The following is a 15,258-nucleotide window of genomic DNA, read 5'->3' on the forward strand; positions in this document are numbered from 1 at the left end:
TACAATACTTGCATGATGGATGGATTGGAAAACAAAATGCATACTGCGGCTCTGTACTCACAAATGTGGTCTTTTTAAACCATACTGCTTACGTTTTGTCAAGATATAAGCAACGGACTTGAAACGGGTCCCTTCTGGCCCTGCAGTCATGTCCTTAACTTTTCATGCAAAAGCACTAATTGATTTCTGAATAATAAGTGCAAAGTAGTTAAGGTAACCAATTTGTCCCTTCTTGAATTTCACATGCTTTACTTAATCTTGCATTCCGTAAGAGTGTTTGCTTTTTCCAGCATGTTGTCACTTTTATTTTTTTAGGCAGCATATTGCTCTTGTCTAGTACGTAATTTGAATTGAGTGGCATCCAGGTGTTTATAGCAAGGCACAATCGGGTTGTAGTTGAAGGCAGTGGGGTTTCTCTCAGTGGGCAGTATGGTGTTCAGTGAGGGAGAGGATGTGGCACTATGGTCAGAGCTGCCGAATTTAGAACTGGGGAACCAGGTTCAGCCTTCATGACCAGTCCACCGGACCACTCTCCTGAGGGAGCAGATTCCCATGCTACACCCTAGAAGGCCCTGCAAGACCTTAGAAGCCCTGCTGTCTTAGCACCAGCAGGTGGACCCTAGCAGTGGCAGGTGTGGGTTAACGTTGAAGGCGTGTCCACAACAACCCCTACTGAAGCTCACCTCAAGTCTTTTGGGCAGGCCTAGGAAGCAGAAAACCCTAGAGCAACAGTGACTCTGTCACTGAGGTCACAGGACCCTTGAGCAGGGAGGCTCTAGGGCGATCAACCGGTGAGATCACACTTAGCGCTGACTTTGAGTGGGGGCATCATGGCTGCAAGTATAACATGTTTTTATAAGACAATGTTCATGCTTATTGCTGGTTCGGTGCACACTTCAAAGGCAACCCTAATTGGACTAACTGTTGCTGGACAGAGAATGTGAGGCTTCTAATTCGGAATTTTTTGTAAAATAGTACTGTTTTATTATGTGCTGTGAACCTTAAATCCGCAATAAAGAAATTAAAAAAACAAAACAAAAAAAAAACATGTTTTTATAAGCACTTGCTGCCTTCTTCCTGGCCTCGAACAATTTTCGGCAACAATAAAAATGTCATGATAACTGTGGTGATTAATGTTCTTCCTAGAGAGGGATGGAGTTTTTTCAAGTGGAAGTTTTGACTCGTAGAAAGTTAGCACGGATGGTTAATGTGCCTGCTGCAAAGAACATGTACCATGCAGACCACAAAGTGCGCATAATGTAAATAGGTCTGTGAGTTACTGCTTTTGTCCGTGAAATCCTTTTGTTACTTGTGGTTTATAAGTCAAAATCCTAACATAGAACGATTAACTATTAACTGTCATTTAAGAGCTGCATGCAAATGGCAAGGTATAAATTAGAGCGTTATGTTTTTTTCCCCAGTCTTTGATTATCCTAATGTTGCAAAAAGGGCTCATTTGGATATAAATCAATGCTGGTTATTAAAGAGAACACCCAACCATGGTATTACGTTCTAAATTCAGAGTTTGTGTGTCTCCAGACCAATCACTATTAAACTCTACTGCCTACTAGTATGATTGTCATGTGACTCCTACACCTTGTAGTCCTTTGTCTTATGTAACATTTTTTATACAGTGATTTACACATGTATGATTGATTGTCTCTGTGTAATATGTGTGATATAAAGTTCTCTGATACCCTACACTGGCATCAGTGGCGCTGTAAATCAAATTAAATGCATCTGAGCGAGAATGTGGTTTTGGAGACTTGAGGGGCACTGTTAAAGGGTGGTAGTGAGGGAATCCGTGGCAGAAGGAGTCATTGGGGGGGCCCCAACAAACATTGTCGCACAGGGCTCCACCAGCGCTAAATCCGGCCACTCCCACTTCCTATAGTTCTAACACCAAATCAAAAACTTTGATTTGAAAACCCCTTGAATCTTCAGCATACCTTCAAGTCAATGTATGATTTAGCACTGGTCTCGGTTGTTCTAAGTCTTTTTTTATTTGTGTACAATATTTATTTGTTTGCAATGGTGTCTTGTGATTTTGTATTATATGTGTTGTGTTTTTACACTTAACCTAATTCTGGTGAGTAAAGAGCCCACACACAAAAAAGATTGTCCCATGACTCTTAGCATGTGCGTATGGGACACTGGTGAGAGGATTTACTATAAAAAAAAATTACTAAGTATTAATGTCGTCCTAAAGTGGCACAATAATGCACAGAAAGATAAAGGAGCCTTTTGAAATCTCCGAACCATAGTGTGAGAGGTTTTTCATTTAATACAGTTTTAAAATATTGGATTTATTTCATGTGTATGTTTATCTTTTTGTCTATGTTACTGATATCCACTTTAGGTCTATTCAGTGATGCCAAATAAGATCAATAGTCCTGCGATGTCACTTTCTGTGATGTCACTGCTTGTGATTTTGCATGCAAGTTAGAGGGGCCTCACATCTTCCCTTTCGCCTGGGACTCCAGAAGTTCTAGAACCGGCCCTAGCCACATGTATGAAGCCTTTTTGAGGTCGCAAATGGGCCGATTTGCAGATTTGGCCAATTTGCGAACGCAATAAAAGGCTTTTCACATGTATCAAACCCAAACTGCGATTCGGTATTAGCAAGGGGTGTGTTTAGGGCTTCCCTTCCTAATACCACATCGGTATGTATGAATGTTTTGCGACCGAAATGCGGTCGCAAAACATTTGCATTTTACCGTCTACTTTAAGTAGGTGGTAACCTATTCGCTAATGGGAAGGGGTCCCCAAGGAACCCCTGCTCTTTTGTGAATGTTTGTAAAAGCATTTTAAAGAGCAGGCAGTGGTCCGCCGGACCACTGCCTGCTCTTAAAAAATAAAACTTTTCATTTTTCTTTTTGAAAAGCATCCGTTTTCCTTCAAGCAAAATGGGATGCTTTACAAAAAAGAAAGATTGCTTTATTTAAAAGCAATCACAGACATGGTTGTCTGCTGACCTGCGGGCCACCATCCCTGTGATTTTAGCGGTTCCTAATAGCTCGCAAATTGCGAACTACCTCATTAATATTCATGAAGTAGGTATTTTGCGACCCACTGTGAATCGCAGAAAGTGTTCAAAACACTTTTATACATGCTGTTTTGCGATTTCCTAATTGCCAATTGCAAGGATTCGCAATTTGGAAATAGCAAAATGGTTTCTTCATACATCTGGCCCCAAAAGCTGTAAGATGTTATTCGGATGGCGTGCCGAGCTGTAAACCTGACAGCCGTCTTCAGCTTAAACAACATGATTCCAGGATAGTCCCCAGATTGAAATTTACCAGTCTTTTTTTTTTGTTTAAGAATTTTTATTGAGTTTTCAAGAGGAACAAACAAAAAGGAAGAATACAATCCTACACAGAATAAAAACCATAGTTACAATTTGTAAATAACCAATTAATATAGAAATATAATATATGAGAAAACAGTAAAAGGAAAAAGAAAAGAAAAAGAACTAGGAAAGGGAAAGAAGAATTAGGGAGAAGAGAGAGGAGAAAAAGACAAAAATAAATAAGTAAATAAATAAGTAAATAAATAAGAAAATGGAGAATGACATAAAACCAGATATGATAATAAGAGGAAAAAAAAAAAAGCAATTTAGGGCATAGGAGCATGTGTAGAAAGATAAGATGTAAAAGGTAACCAGAGAAGATCAGATTTAATTTTTTGAGAAAGACTAGAAGAAGAGACATTGGCAATCCTATGTTCATCGCAAATAAAATTCCACCACATCAATGAAGATATTTTAGAATTGTCTTTCCAAGATGATAAAATAACTTTGAATGCTAGCGCAATGAAAAGCTCGAACAAATAGGAAATAGAAGTGGAGTCATCTATATCAGGTGAAATTTACCAGTCTTGATGCAACATAAACTCCAGGAACACCAGAAGTTCGAGCAAGTGGTTTAATCAATCTCAGCCAACAAAATACATCAGCAACTGACAAATGTAGAACATTTAGGTAAGTGATGTTGAGATCAGTGCGATACACAGGGATGAGGGAGCTTGCGCTTCACCAGAAGAAGAGCATATATGAAATACCACACACTGCTCAAAGGTGGAGGTTTTGATCAGTGCATTGACTAGGACACACTTACGTACAAATTCAGGCACAATTTCAGGCTCATCACTCTTATCTATATTTAACTACCTACACTCAAACAGATGAAGGCTGCATGGAATGGATTTGGGATCCTTCATTAGCGAAGCTGCCAGAGCATCTTCTCTGCTCCTCAGCGCCATGCTGAGTTAGTCTTTCCTGCCTCCCCGCTTCTGTCATGCGCACGAGGAGCATGTGAACGTGAAGTCTCCATGTCATCATCAGTGCACTACTATTGCACTGCTCATGGCGACATTACAGGAAGGAGCTAAGAGAATGGGTATAAGGAATGAATGCAGGTATTACAAGGGGAGGTTGCTGTATCTGGGACGAAAGAACGTTCCAGGAGTTCTAGGAGTGTACCAAGAGAACCCTTGGCGTCGTCTTTTATCTTTCCTGCATTTTTTTTCTCAAGCTGGATTAAGTTATCTCATATAGGCCACAGGAGATCAAGGGCCAGGTGTATGAAATTGCATGTTTACTATTTCCTGATACAAATTCTAGGGATTCGCTATTAGGAAATCGCAAACTGCGATGTACAACAGTGTGTTTGACACTGTTAGCGATTTGCAGTGGGCCGCAAATGGGCCTGCCTCATCATCATGAGGTAGGTTTCGCTTTGCAACCCATTGGGAATGGCGTGCACTCATAGGGAAGGTGGCCTGCTGGGGTCATCAGACCACCATGTCTGTGATTGCTTTTTAAATAAAGCTATATATATATATATTTTTTATAATGCAGCCTGTTTTCCTTTAAGGAAAACAGGATGCATTTCAAATATAAAAATGAAAAGCTACCTTTCCATTTTTTAAGAGCAGGCAGTGGTCCGTGGGACCACTGTCTGCTCTTAAAAACTGTTGGCACCCACATTCACAAAGGGGAAGGGGTACCGTGGTGACCCTTTCCCATTTGCGAATGGGTTGCCACCAACTTGAAGTTAGTGGTAACTGCGAATGTTTTGCGACCGCATTCCCATCACATTCTTGAGGAGGGTCGCAATTTGCGACCCATTGGTAATGGGCTACAATCATTGGGATGTTGGCCTGCTGGGGACAGGAGACCACTAAGTGTGTGTTTGCTTTTTAAATGAAAGAACTTTTTGTAGTAGGTGTTAACTGTGACTGTTTTGCAACTGCATTTGCGGTTGCAAAACAATTGTACATACTAGTGCAACTTGCTATTAGGAAGGGGTGCCGTTGGCAAGGCCCTTCCTAATAGCGAGTCGCAAACCCTATTTTGCGAGTCAGTAATAGGTTACAGACTCACAAAATAGGTTTGTACATGCTACAACCCTTTTTTTTAGCAGCCGCAAACTGCCCAATTTGCCGTCTGTGACCGCTAAAAGCAGTTGTACATCTGGCCCTTAATCAGGGCCGGACTGGGAACCAAAACCGGCCCTGGCAAAGTGCTTGGCCGCCCCCCCCCCCCTGTTTGCCAGGGCCACATTCGGCCGATTTTGTTACAGGGCCGATATTGCAGCTATGCTGCAAAAAAACGTCCCTGTAACAAAAACGGCCCCTGGGGACCCAAAACCGGCCCCTCCCCGGGCGGCCCACCGGGGAAACGCCCGGTTCCCGCTACGGCCTGTCCGGCCCTACCCTTAATTCAACTGCTTTTTATGCTGATGTGCACATGTGAAATGGATGCATGCTGGCACTCACACTGTTAGAGAGCCAGTTGCTGCAGTGGGCTGAGCCATTGCCTCATGCTGTATGCAGTGGTGGGCGGAAGCAAAATGCGCGTAGCAGCTGAATAACAATGGAAGAGACCAATGAGTGAAGATAGTTGGCACGAAGCCACTATATTTGTATATTTTAATGAGGATTCGTTTTTAAATACATAAGATTGGAGAGACAGCTAAAGCTGTTGTTGTATGGACCTGGAAAGGTCTAACATGCCTTTGGTAGAATAGATTTTTAAGAAGAACAAAATTATCAAATTGATTTTAAAAAAAGTCAGTCTTAAAATGAAAACTGTCCTCCCAAGGAGGCACACCCTAAAGCATGGTCAGGTGTTTGGAGGACCGTGGCATGTGTCCTATTTTACCCCATAAAAGCACACAACAGTGCATTTTCCTTTTACTGTCCCCCCTCCCCCCAAAAAAATAAAAATAAACGCTAAAGAGGTTAGTCCACAATGAACAAATGCAAATGTCTTCTTTCAGGGAACAAACTTCCTCAAAATTCATTTTGGGGGAACCCGTTGCATAGTTCAATTGCACTGATACAAATTTAACTCCCCATATGTGCGGGAGAATGCACTATGCGGCATTAATTTGACCCCTATTTTAGACACTGCAAATTCATCGTAGTGCTAGAATTGGGCCCCTTGTGGCCAGATTTACATGCTGCCCGGTGAAGGCTCTGATGATGGCTCGGCTCCTCACGGTAAAGTTGTATCCTCTACAGATGAGCTCGGACACCGCACACACTGTACATCGCAGGGACTCACAGCCTGAGCAGGAGAAGCAAGCCTGAGGTATACACGAGTGTAGTGTGTTACACCGACTACCTGGCTGCATTGGATAACTGTCCCTGTGACCAAGTGCCACAACAGAGCCCTATGCACGTACTGCTGTTTTGTAAACTGTATATAGAACCGAGGAAACGCTATACTAAAAGCCTTTTAACTTCGAACAATGCCGCCCGCATATTTGTTTTTGCAAACCTTAACTTCTTTGGATATATTCTGCTCTTTGTCAATTTTTTTGTGGGTAGCGATCTTTGTAGGAAAGACGTTTTAATGATGTATAATTATATATATAATAACAGCGTTTTTAGATGGCATGTTTTAATTCATATTTGTATGTCGGCATTTTTCTATTATTATTGTCCAATTTTTTTTATTGTATGTCATAATTTTTTATATAGTCATTTATGATCGACGTATCTGTTCTTAACATATATATATATATATATATTTATGCTGTGATTTTTTTTTAATGCGTTTATGATTTCATTTGAAATCGAGTAAGGCTTACTAGTGACTGAATGAATGACTCCTGGCTGACTTTTTTCTACAAAACAACATTGAACCCATGTAGGAGGATGCAGTGAAGTCATACTGACACATCATACTTAAAAGAAATTAACAGATGTTTTTTTTTTCAAATCCGGATTTAGCTTTCGAGCGAGGCGGCGTTGGGGGGAGTTGGAGAACACACAAACACAGACATCCATGTGTACTGTTGTGCCTGGACGTCAGTACTCACAGTAACCGGCCTCTGCCCTTTGGTTTTTGTTTGCAGATTCCCTTCGGGCAGAGCTATCAGAGCATCAGATTTCCTGTAGCAACCAAAGAAAGCAAATTGAGGAGCTGCTGAATGAGCTGAAACATCTGAAGGGACTGAGGAAACATCAGGCAAGTTTCTTATCTTCAACAGCTGCTTCAAAACTGTAGCGTATATGTTACCCATAATGTGCAAAAACACTCCTTCCTCAATACCTTTATGCTGTCCATCTTGCTCAGTCAGCCCTTTGTGCCGTTATCCTCTTTTATGGTCAACTGGTTTTATTTTACTTAACCACCAGGTGGCAGTAAAGCACCGTTCAAAGCCTGAACCGAGTGGCGCTTTATAAAAATGTCTCTCATTGCAACGTTGGTCGGGATGGAGGAGCTATCGGAAGACACTGTGAAAAGACTGCCTTACAGACACTTACTGTACCTTTCTTCCTACATTACCGACCACCTAATACAAGCCAGTCCCCCTAACTTCTTAGTATCCTAAATAATCATTTCCCCTTGGGCCTAGTGCCCTCCCCTCTTCATGACCCACACTCCTAACTTCAACCTACCGGTGCTGCTTAAAATCACCCCTACCAGTCTTTAAGCCTTGCCTTTCTCTTCAGAGGCGTAGCTAGAGTTTGTGGCGCCCGGGGCTATCCCTCAGATTGCCGCCCCTGGGGAAAAAGGACGGCAAGCACTTGAAAGAGGACCGAGAGACACGTAGTATCGCCGCTAATAGTTACCTCGATCATGCAAGTTACATGCACATACATGACACGCTCCAAGGCTACACAGTTGAATACACCGGTGACTGGCAGTACAAAAGGGATCACACACACTGCATGATCTATCTGAGGACTCAGAAAAACCGCATGTGACATCCATCAGAGAGCTGCGTGAACAATTACCTGGTAATCCCTCAGCACAATGCAAACATGCCCATACATGACAATGTTCAGGGATCCATTATCTACAGCTGACATTAAATGACCATTCATCATGGTCCCCCCATTAAAGCAGTGCACTTTGTGATCTGCATGGTACATGTTCTTTGCAGCAGGCATATTAACCCTCTGTGCTACCTTTCCAGGAGTCAACCCTTCCACTGGACAAAGCTCAGATCTCTCTCTAGGAAGAACATTAATCACCAAAGTTATCATGACATTTTTATTGTTTCTGAAAATTTCTGGAGGCCAGGAAGGTGGCAGCAAGTTTTTTTTTAAGCCATAATATACTTGCAAACACTATGCACCCACCCGAAATAGGTACCCAGTGCGGTCACACTATTTGCACCGCCCTAACCTGCTCAAGGTTCATGTGACCTCAGTGACAGAGTCACAGTGACTGGATCACTGTTGCTCTAGGGTGTGCTGCTTCGTAGGCCTGCCCGCAATACTGGAGATGAACTTCAGTATGGATTGTGGTGGACAGGCCTTCAAGGTTATCTCACAATTGACACCACTAGGGTACACCTGCTTGTGCTAAGACATCAAGCCTTCTAAGGTCTAGTGGGGCCTTGTAAGGTCTAGCATGCGAATATGCTCCCTCAGTAGAGTGGTCTGGTGGACTGGTCATGAAGGCTGAACCCAGTTCCCCAGTTCCAAATTCGACAGCTCTGGCCATAGTGCCACATCCTCTCCCCCACTGAACACCATACTGCCCCACTGAGAGAAACTCGTACTGCCTTCAGCTATAACCTAATTGTGCCCGCTATAAACACTTGGATGTGGCTCAATTTAAATTATGCACTTGATAAGAGTAATATGCTGCCTAAAAAAAAAAAGTAAAAGCAAACACTCATGGGGAATGCAAGATTAAGTAAAGCATGTGAAATGTAAGCAGAAACAACATGGTTACCTTAACGATCTCTCACTCACTATTCAGAAATCAGCGAGTGGTTTTACCTGAAAAGTTAAGGACATGACTACAGGGCCCTGAAGGGAACCGTTTCAATGTCCATTGCTTATATCCTTAATAAACGTAAACAGTATGGTTTAAAAAGACCACATCCATAAACAGAGCCATGGTACACATTTTATTTTCCAATCCATCCATCAACCAGGTATTGCAGTACCTCCAGGAATGGTGCACTTCCCCACCTGGGGACAACAATGCTGTTCAAAGAAAGACGAGAAAACAAAAGTAGCGTATCACTGCAAAGTCTAAAAAGTGAGGCTGATGTGTTTGGATGTAAATAAAACCAATCTGGCCACTTTGCAACCACTCTGTCTTGCTTTATTTAGTTATGTATTTATTTTTCATATTTAAAACCTTCTATTTCTCTCCATCCCGCTGCACTTTGGAATAGAAAAATGTCAGAAAAAGGGCTTTTCCCGCAAGAGTGTTTTTCTTTTTTGGATTCATTTCACAGGGTAGCAACTAAATGAAAGAAGGAAAGAGGTTGTGAACTGTTTCTTCAAGTTACAGTTTTCAGTAAGTGAGGAGCAAGACAGAAAGAGAGGGAATAATAGGAAGAGAGGGGGGGCAGCTGCCAGCACAAAAAAGAAGAGGACATTGCCCGAGTCCTATTCCTTCTCTGCCCGTCCCCGAACGTCCAGGAAAGCAAGCCGAGCCTTATCTGAATGCCTTTGTCCTCCCCCAAAATAGTGCCGCCTGTGGCGGACCGCCCCCACCGCCCCCCCTGGCTACGCCACTGTTTCTCTTCTGTTAACCTCTGCATTGAATTCTCACCCTACCAATCTGCGCATCCAGGGAATGCCACGCCCGAGTTGCTTCCTTACGACATCGCGCCCTAGATCGTCCATCTCAAAAACAGCAAACCCCTTCTTTGCCTGGCAGCTCCCCAAAAACTTTTTTCTGAATTCCAACATGAATATTTTGTTGCCCATAAAGGACATCCTTTTAGGCCAGGGCTCCAAAAAATAAGTTGCCTCCATTAGTGAGATACCAAAAAAGCGGCTCAGGCTTGCCAACTTGGGTAGTCGTTGTCTGGTTTGACAGCGCAGCTGCCGCTGAAAAATTTGTCAATTATGTGATGTGATCATTACTAGAAAGGGGTTTTGCTCCACCCACATGTGGACCTGCTGTACGTTTTGATTGGGCAGAAGTTGTGTGCTTCCACACAAAAAAGTGCTTGTCCAACATGGAGCTGGGATAATTTTGTTTATTTATCCTGCTGCCTAAGTTTGAACTCGAAGGGGCATACATTGGAATACTACTGCTGTATCATAGACAACTAGGTAATTTATATATTTATTTCTCTGGCAACCGCACATATGGGAGGAGGGCAGTCAATATCCTACATCAGTGATAGTCAAAGTACGGCAAAGAGCAGTGGTGCTGGAAGAATTTTCGAAGTGGGGGTACTGCCATCGATGTTACATCACTGAAGTCATAGGGGTTGTGAAAAATCCAAGCATCACACGCCCATTTAGCAGGAGAGTGGCAAAGGTTTGGTATGTGGACGCTGGTGCGTTTTTTAGCACACTGTTGCAAATGTATTATTAATGCATGGTGAGGTAGCAAATTGTAATTTACAGATAGCACAATTTCCACTGAAATGGCAAAACAATTCACATTGACATGAAGTTTTACTGGCAAAACTAGCACACAAATAATGGGAGAGGATGTGGCGTTACGGCCAGAGCTGAAGACTCAGAAATAGGGAACCAGGTTCAGGTATCGGCTCAAAATCCTGTTATTCTAGGCAAATCACTTCCCATGCCTAAAAAATGAATGTGTCCTTGTGTAATGTGACTGGTGCTCATGTAAAGTGCTCCAATACATTTGGGTTTGTGCTATGGAAAACTACCCAAAATAAAAAGGTGTGGAGATCAGGTTTCAGCAAATATTTATCATATGCACATCACCAGGTAAAGTGTCTTGAATTGTTTTGATCCTATTAAAATCTTTGTGCTTTTCTAACTGCTAAGCTGTTTTCAAATATTTGTACAGTTTATGTTAGGAAAATGTTAGAAAAACACTCCCACACTGGAAAGGTGGTGGTGTTCTCCCAGACATACACTGTGGTAGCTTGGCTCGAGCGGTCGGGGGTCAGGCACTGTGCTAAGCATACGTCATACCCACACAATAACCATGCGTGCATCCGTTCCAAAAACGACACTACACCTTAAAAATTATACTGAAAATATATCTCTTTATCTTCTTTTCTCTTAGTTGCTGATTAAATAAATAATAATACAATCACAGTACACAAGGCTTTTCCTGTGGAAGGGTAAGTCAAATAAATAATACTTCAACGATTCAATAAATAAGGTCGATCATAAATAATCAAGGCATAAATATAAGTGCATTACATAAAAGGCAATTAAATATTACGAGGCAATAAATACTGCGAGACAATAAATACTGTGCGACAATAAATACTGTGAAACAATAAATACTGTGAGGCAATAAATACTGTGAGGCAATAAATAGGATGAATACAATAAATACAGTGCTCTCAATAAATAATAAAAGCCAACAGTGACACTTGAAAATCAGTTCACATTCCTGAGGTACTATGGGATGATTTGGCCCAATCCCAGCTTGTAGAGTTTTGGATGACCTGAGGGGTGTACTACCTGGCCTGGACAAGGCTGAGGCCTAAACTGAGGTAGATCAAGGGGGAATCTAGAGATCTGGCTCTCCCACACTACACAACCCCTCTGTATTAGTCTCAGCTCACCCCTGGCACTATCAAGCTGGTTCCAGCACCTCTCTAGCCTCTAGGATGGTCTCTTAGGGCTTCACAGGGCCTTAGGCGCCCTCTATTCCACTTACTGCCCTTTTTATGAAGTTCCGACGCCGCTGGAGTCGTGTCGACGCCGTGAGGCGGTTCCGGTTCGATGTCGGCGGCCTCGGCTCAATGACAGTTCTTGTCGACGCCGGGAGGCGGTTCCGGATCGATGTCGGCGGCCTCGGTTCGATGTCGGCTCCGGTTCGATGACGTCGGGCGGTCTTGGCTCGATGTCGACTTCGGGCGGCTCCGGTTCGATGACGTCGGGCGGCCTTGGCTCGATGTCGACTTCCGGCGGCTCCGGAGTGCGATCTCCACTCCCGACCTCCGGTGCTCCTTTCCTCAGGTTCCGGCGACTCCGGAGTGCGACCTCCACTCCCGACCTCCGGCACGATTCTCTTCAGGTTCCGGCGACTCCGGAGTGCGATCTCCACTCCCGACCTCCGGCACGCTTCACCTCGGTCTCCGGTGATTCCGGGGGACGGACTTCACTCCCCCGTCGACGCCGCACACTCGACCTCAGGTGACTTCCTCCTCGACCTCTGGTGTATCCACGACCTCCGTCGGCGCCCTCTCTCGACCTCTGGCGGCTCCGGGTACGACGTCTGCTTTCCAGTCAGCGCCGCTTCTCCACCTCGGGCTCCAGGTCTCCAGGCTTCTCGACGTCGGACTTCAGGAAGTTACCAGTAACCAGGTCAGGAACTTGCTGTTCTTTACTTTTAAGGCCTGTTCCGGCTGTCCAGGTCCTTAAGATGGTTTTTCTTGCTTTCTCCCACACAGGGCTCCAGGCTGGGCTCAGTCAGCAGGGACTAGTATCAAGGGTGGGTTTCTGGACCCCACTCCAGGCACAAGTTTCCACCCCTGTTGCCTCACTCCTTCCTCCTTCAGTTCTGTGCTCCTCTCTCTTCACCAGTCAGGTGCCAACTGCCAACTCCAACTGCCAACCTGGAGATGCCTTCCCAACATTCTAAACCTGCCTCACACTGTCACAGGGTTCTGGAATGTTCTGGAAGGTGCTGGTAGGTTCCAGTGATGTCACAGGTGACAATGGGTGGCCACCATTTTGTGTTTTAGGCCCTCAGACAGAAGTTCCAGGGGTAGATAAAATGGCTCCCTGAATCTGCATCAATACTAAAAAGTCTGGTGGTTCCCAAAAAGGAAAAAATACTAACAGGGTTTGAGGCAAAAGTGGGACAAAATAAATAATGATGAGGAGGGACCACCCAAAGGGCTGACAGGTCTAACACGCGTCCCCCCCAGCTGAAAGTGGGGAGAGCTACCCAACCCCTTGGGAGTTCTCATCACTAAGGCGGAAATACCTTGAGAGACCGTCTGCATTGGCGTGGTCCACTCCAGGCCGATGTTCCACCTGAAAGTCCATTCCCTGTAGGGAGATAGACCACCTCAACAACTTGGGATTCTCCCCCTTCATCTGCATCAGCCAACGAAGGGGTCTGTGGTCGGTCTGAACTAGGAAGTGCGAGCCAAACAGGTATGGCCGCTACTTCTTCAGAGCCCATACCACTGCAAAGGCTTCTCGCTCTATTGCACTCCACTTCTGTTCCCTGGGAAGTAGTCTCCGGGATAGGAAGACCACGGGTTGATCCAGACCCTCTTCATTGAGTTGCGATAACACTGCCCCAATGCCATGTTCCGATGCATCTGTCTGGACAATGAACTTCTTGGAAAAGTCTGGGGCCCTTAAGACCGGGGCCTCGCACATGGCTTGCTTCAGCTTTACGAAGGCCTGCTGACCAGCCTCCGTCCAGACTACCCGTCGAGGTTGCTTCTTGGACGTAAGCTCCGTGAGGGGGGCCACGATGGTACCGTATCCCTTCACGAAGCGGCGGTAGTATCCGGTGAGGCCCAAAAATGCTCGGACTTCAGTCTGAGTCTTGGGGGGTTCCCAGGCCATGATGGCCTCGATCTTCGCCTGGAGGGGTTGCACCGCTCCCCTACCCACCAAGTGTCCAAGGTACACTACCGACCCCTGCCCGATCTGGCACTTGCTGGCCTTGATCGTTAAACCAGCTTGTCTCAGGGCCTGGAGAACAGCTTGCAGGTGACGCAAGTGATCCTCCCAGCTGTTACTGAAGACGGCTATGTCATCCAGATAAGCAGCAGAGAAACTCTCCATTCCAGTGAGGATCTGGTTCACCAGACGCTGAAACGTGGCAGGTGCGTTCTTGAGCCCAAAGGGCATCACACAGAACTGGTAGTGGCCATTGGGCGTGGAGAAGGCTGACCTTTCCCTAGCTCCATCAGTCAAAGAGATCTGCCAGTACCCAGAAGTAAGGTCAAAGGTACTTAGATATTGGGCAGCTCCCAGCCGGTCAATCAATTAATCCGCCCTTGGGATCGGATGAGCATCAGTTTTGGTTACCGAATTTAGTCCCCGGTAGTCCACACAGAACCTCAGTTCCGGTTGGCCACCCGGTGGTGCGGCTTTTGGTACTAACACCACCGGACTGGACCGGGGGCTGCTAAAAGGTTCGATCACTCCTAGCTCCAGCATCTTAGTGACTTCACTGTTAATGCTGGCCTTCACCTTGTCTGACATCCGGTAGATCTTGGACTTCACAGGTGGGCTGTCTCCTGTGTCCACGTCATGGACGCACAGGTGAGTCCTACCCGGAACAAGGGAGAACAACGAAGAGTACTGTCCCAGGACCTGGCGGCAGTCCTCCTGCTGTTCAGGAGTTAGGGATGGGGAGAGAATCACTCCCTCCACCGACCCATCCTTCTCTTGAGACGCAAACAAATCGGGGAGAGGCTCGCTTTCCGCGTCCTCTGCTCCGTCAGTCACCATCATGAAAATGACTTCGGGCCTCTCGTGGTGGGGTTTGAGGCGGTTGGCATGCAGCACCCGTAGGGGCTGACGAGGGGTCTTAAGATCCACCAAGTAGGTAGCCTTACCCTTCTTCTCCAATACCTCAAAGGGTCCTGACCAGCGATCCTGGAGGGCGCTAAGCTCTCCTGGTTCGATCACCCACACCTTCTGGCCAGGCTCCAACTCCACCGGGTGAGCGTTGTGGTCATACCACGCCTTCATTACTGCTTGGCTGGCCTCCAAGTTGTCAGAAGCTTGCTTCCACAACTTAGCCATTTGGCTTCGGAAGGCCAGCATGTAGCTCACCACGTCCTGGGGAAGCTTTCTGGGAGTTCTTTCCCATACGTCTCTCACCAGGCTGAGAGGTCCACGCACAGGGTGCCCATA

The 15,258-nt window shown here is 45.2% G+C and overlaps 1 protein-coding gene across 4 annotated transcripts in view; it reads left to right on the forward strand.

Annotated features, from left to right (window-relative positions):
- Nucleotides 1–15,258, forward strand: part of FAM184B (family with sequence similarity 184 member B) — a 496,675-nt gene that overhangs the window by 268,323 nt on the left and 213,094 nt on the right. For 2 of the 4 annotated variants that reach the window (XM_085642369.1, XM_085642370.1), the window contains exon 12: nucleotides 7,365–7,481. In XM_085642369.1, coding sequence (XP_085498495.1) covers nucleotides 7,365–7,481 — 117 coding nt within the window. The remainder of the gene's footprint in view (nucleotides 1–7,364; nucleotides 7,482–15,258) is intronic. The other 2 variants (XM_085642368.1, XM_085642371.1) reach the window with 1 other exon arrangement.

Source organism: Triturus cristatus, chromosome 2_2 (assembly GCF_964204655.1).
Source record: "Triturus cristatus chromosome 2_2, aTriCri1.1, whole genome shotgun sequence".
Taxonomy (NCBI): Eukaryota; Metazoa; Chordata; class Amphibia; order Caudata; family Salamandridae; genus Triturus; species Triturus cristatus.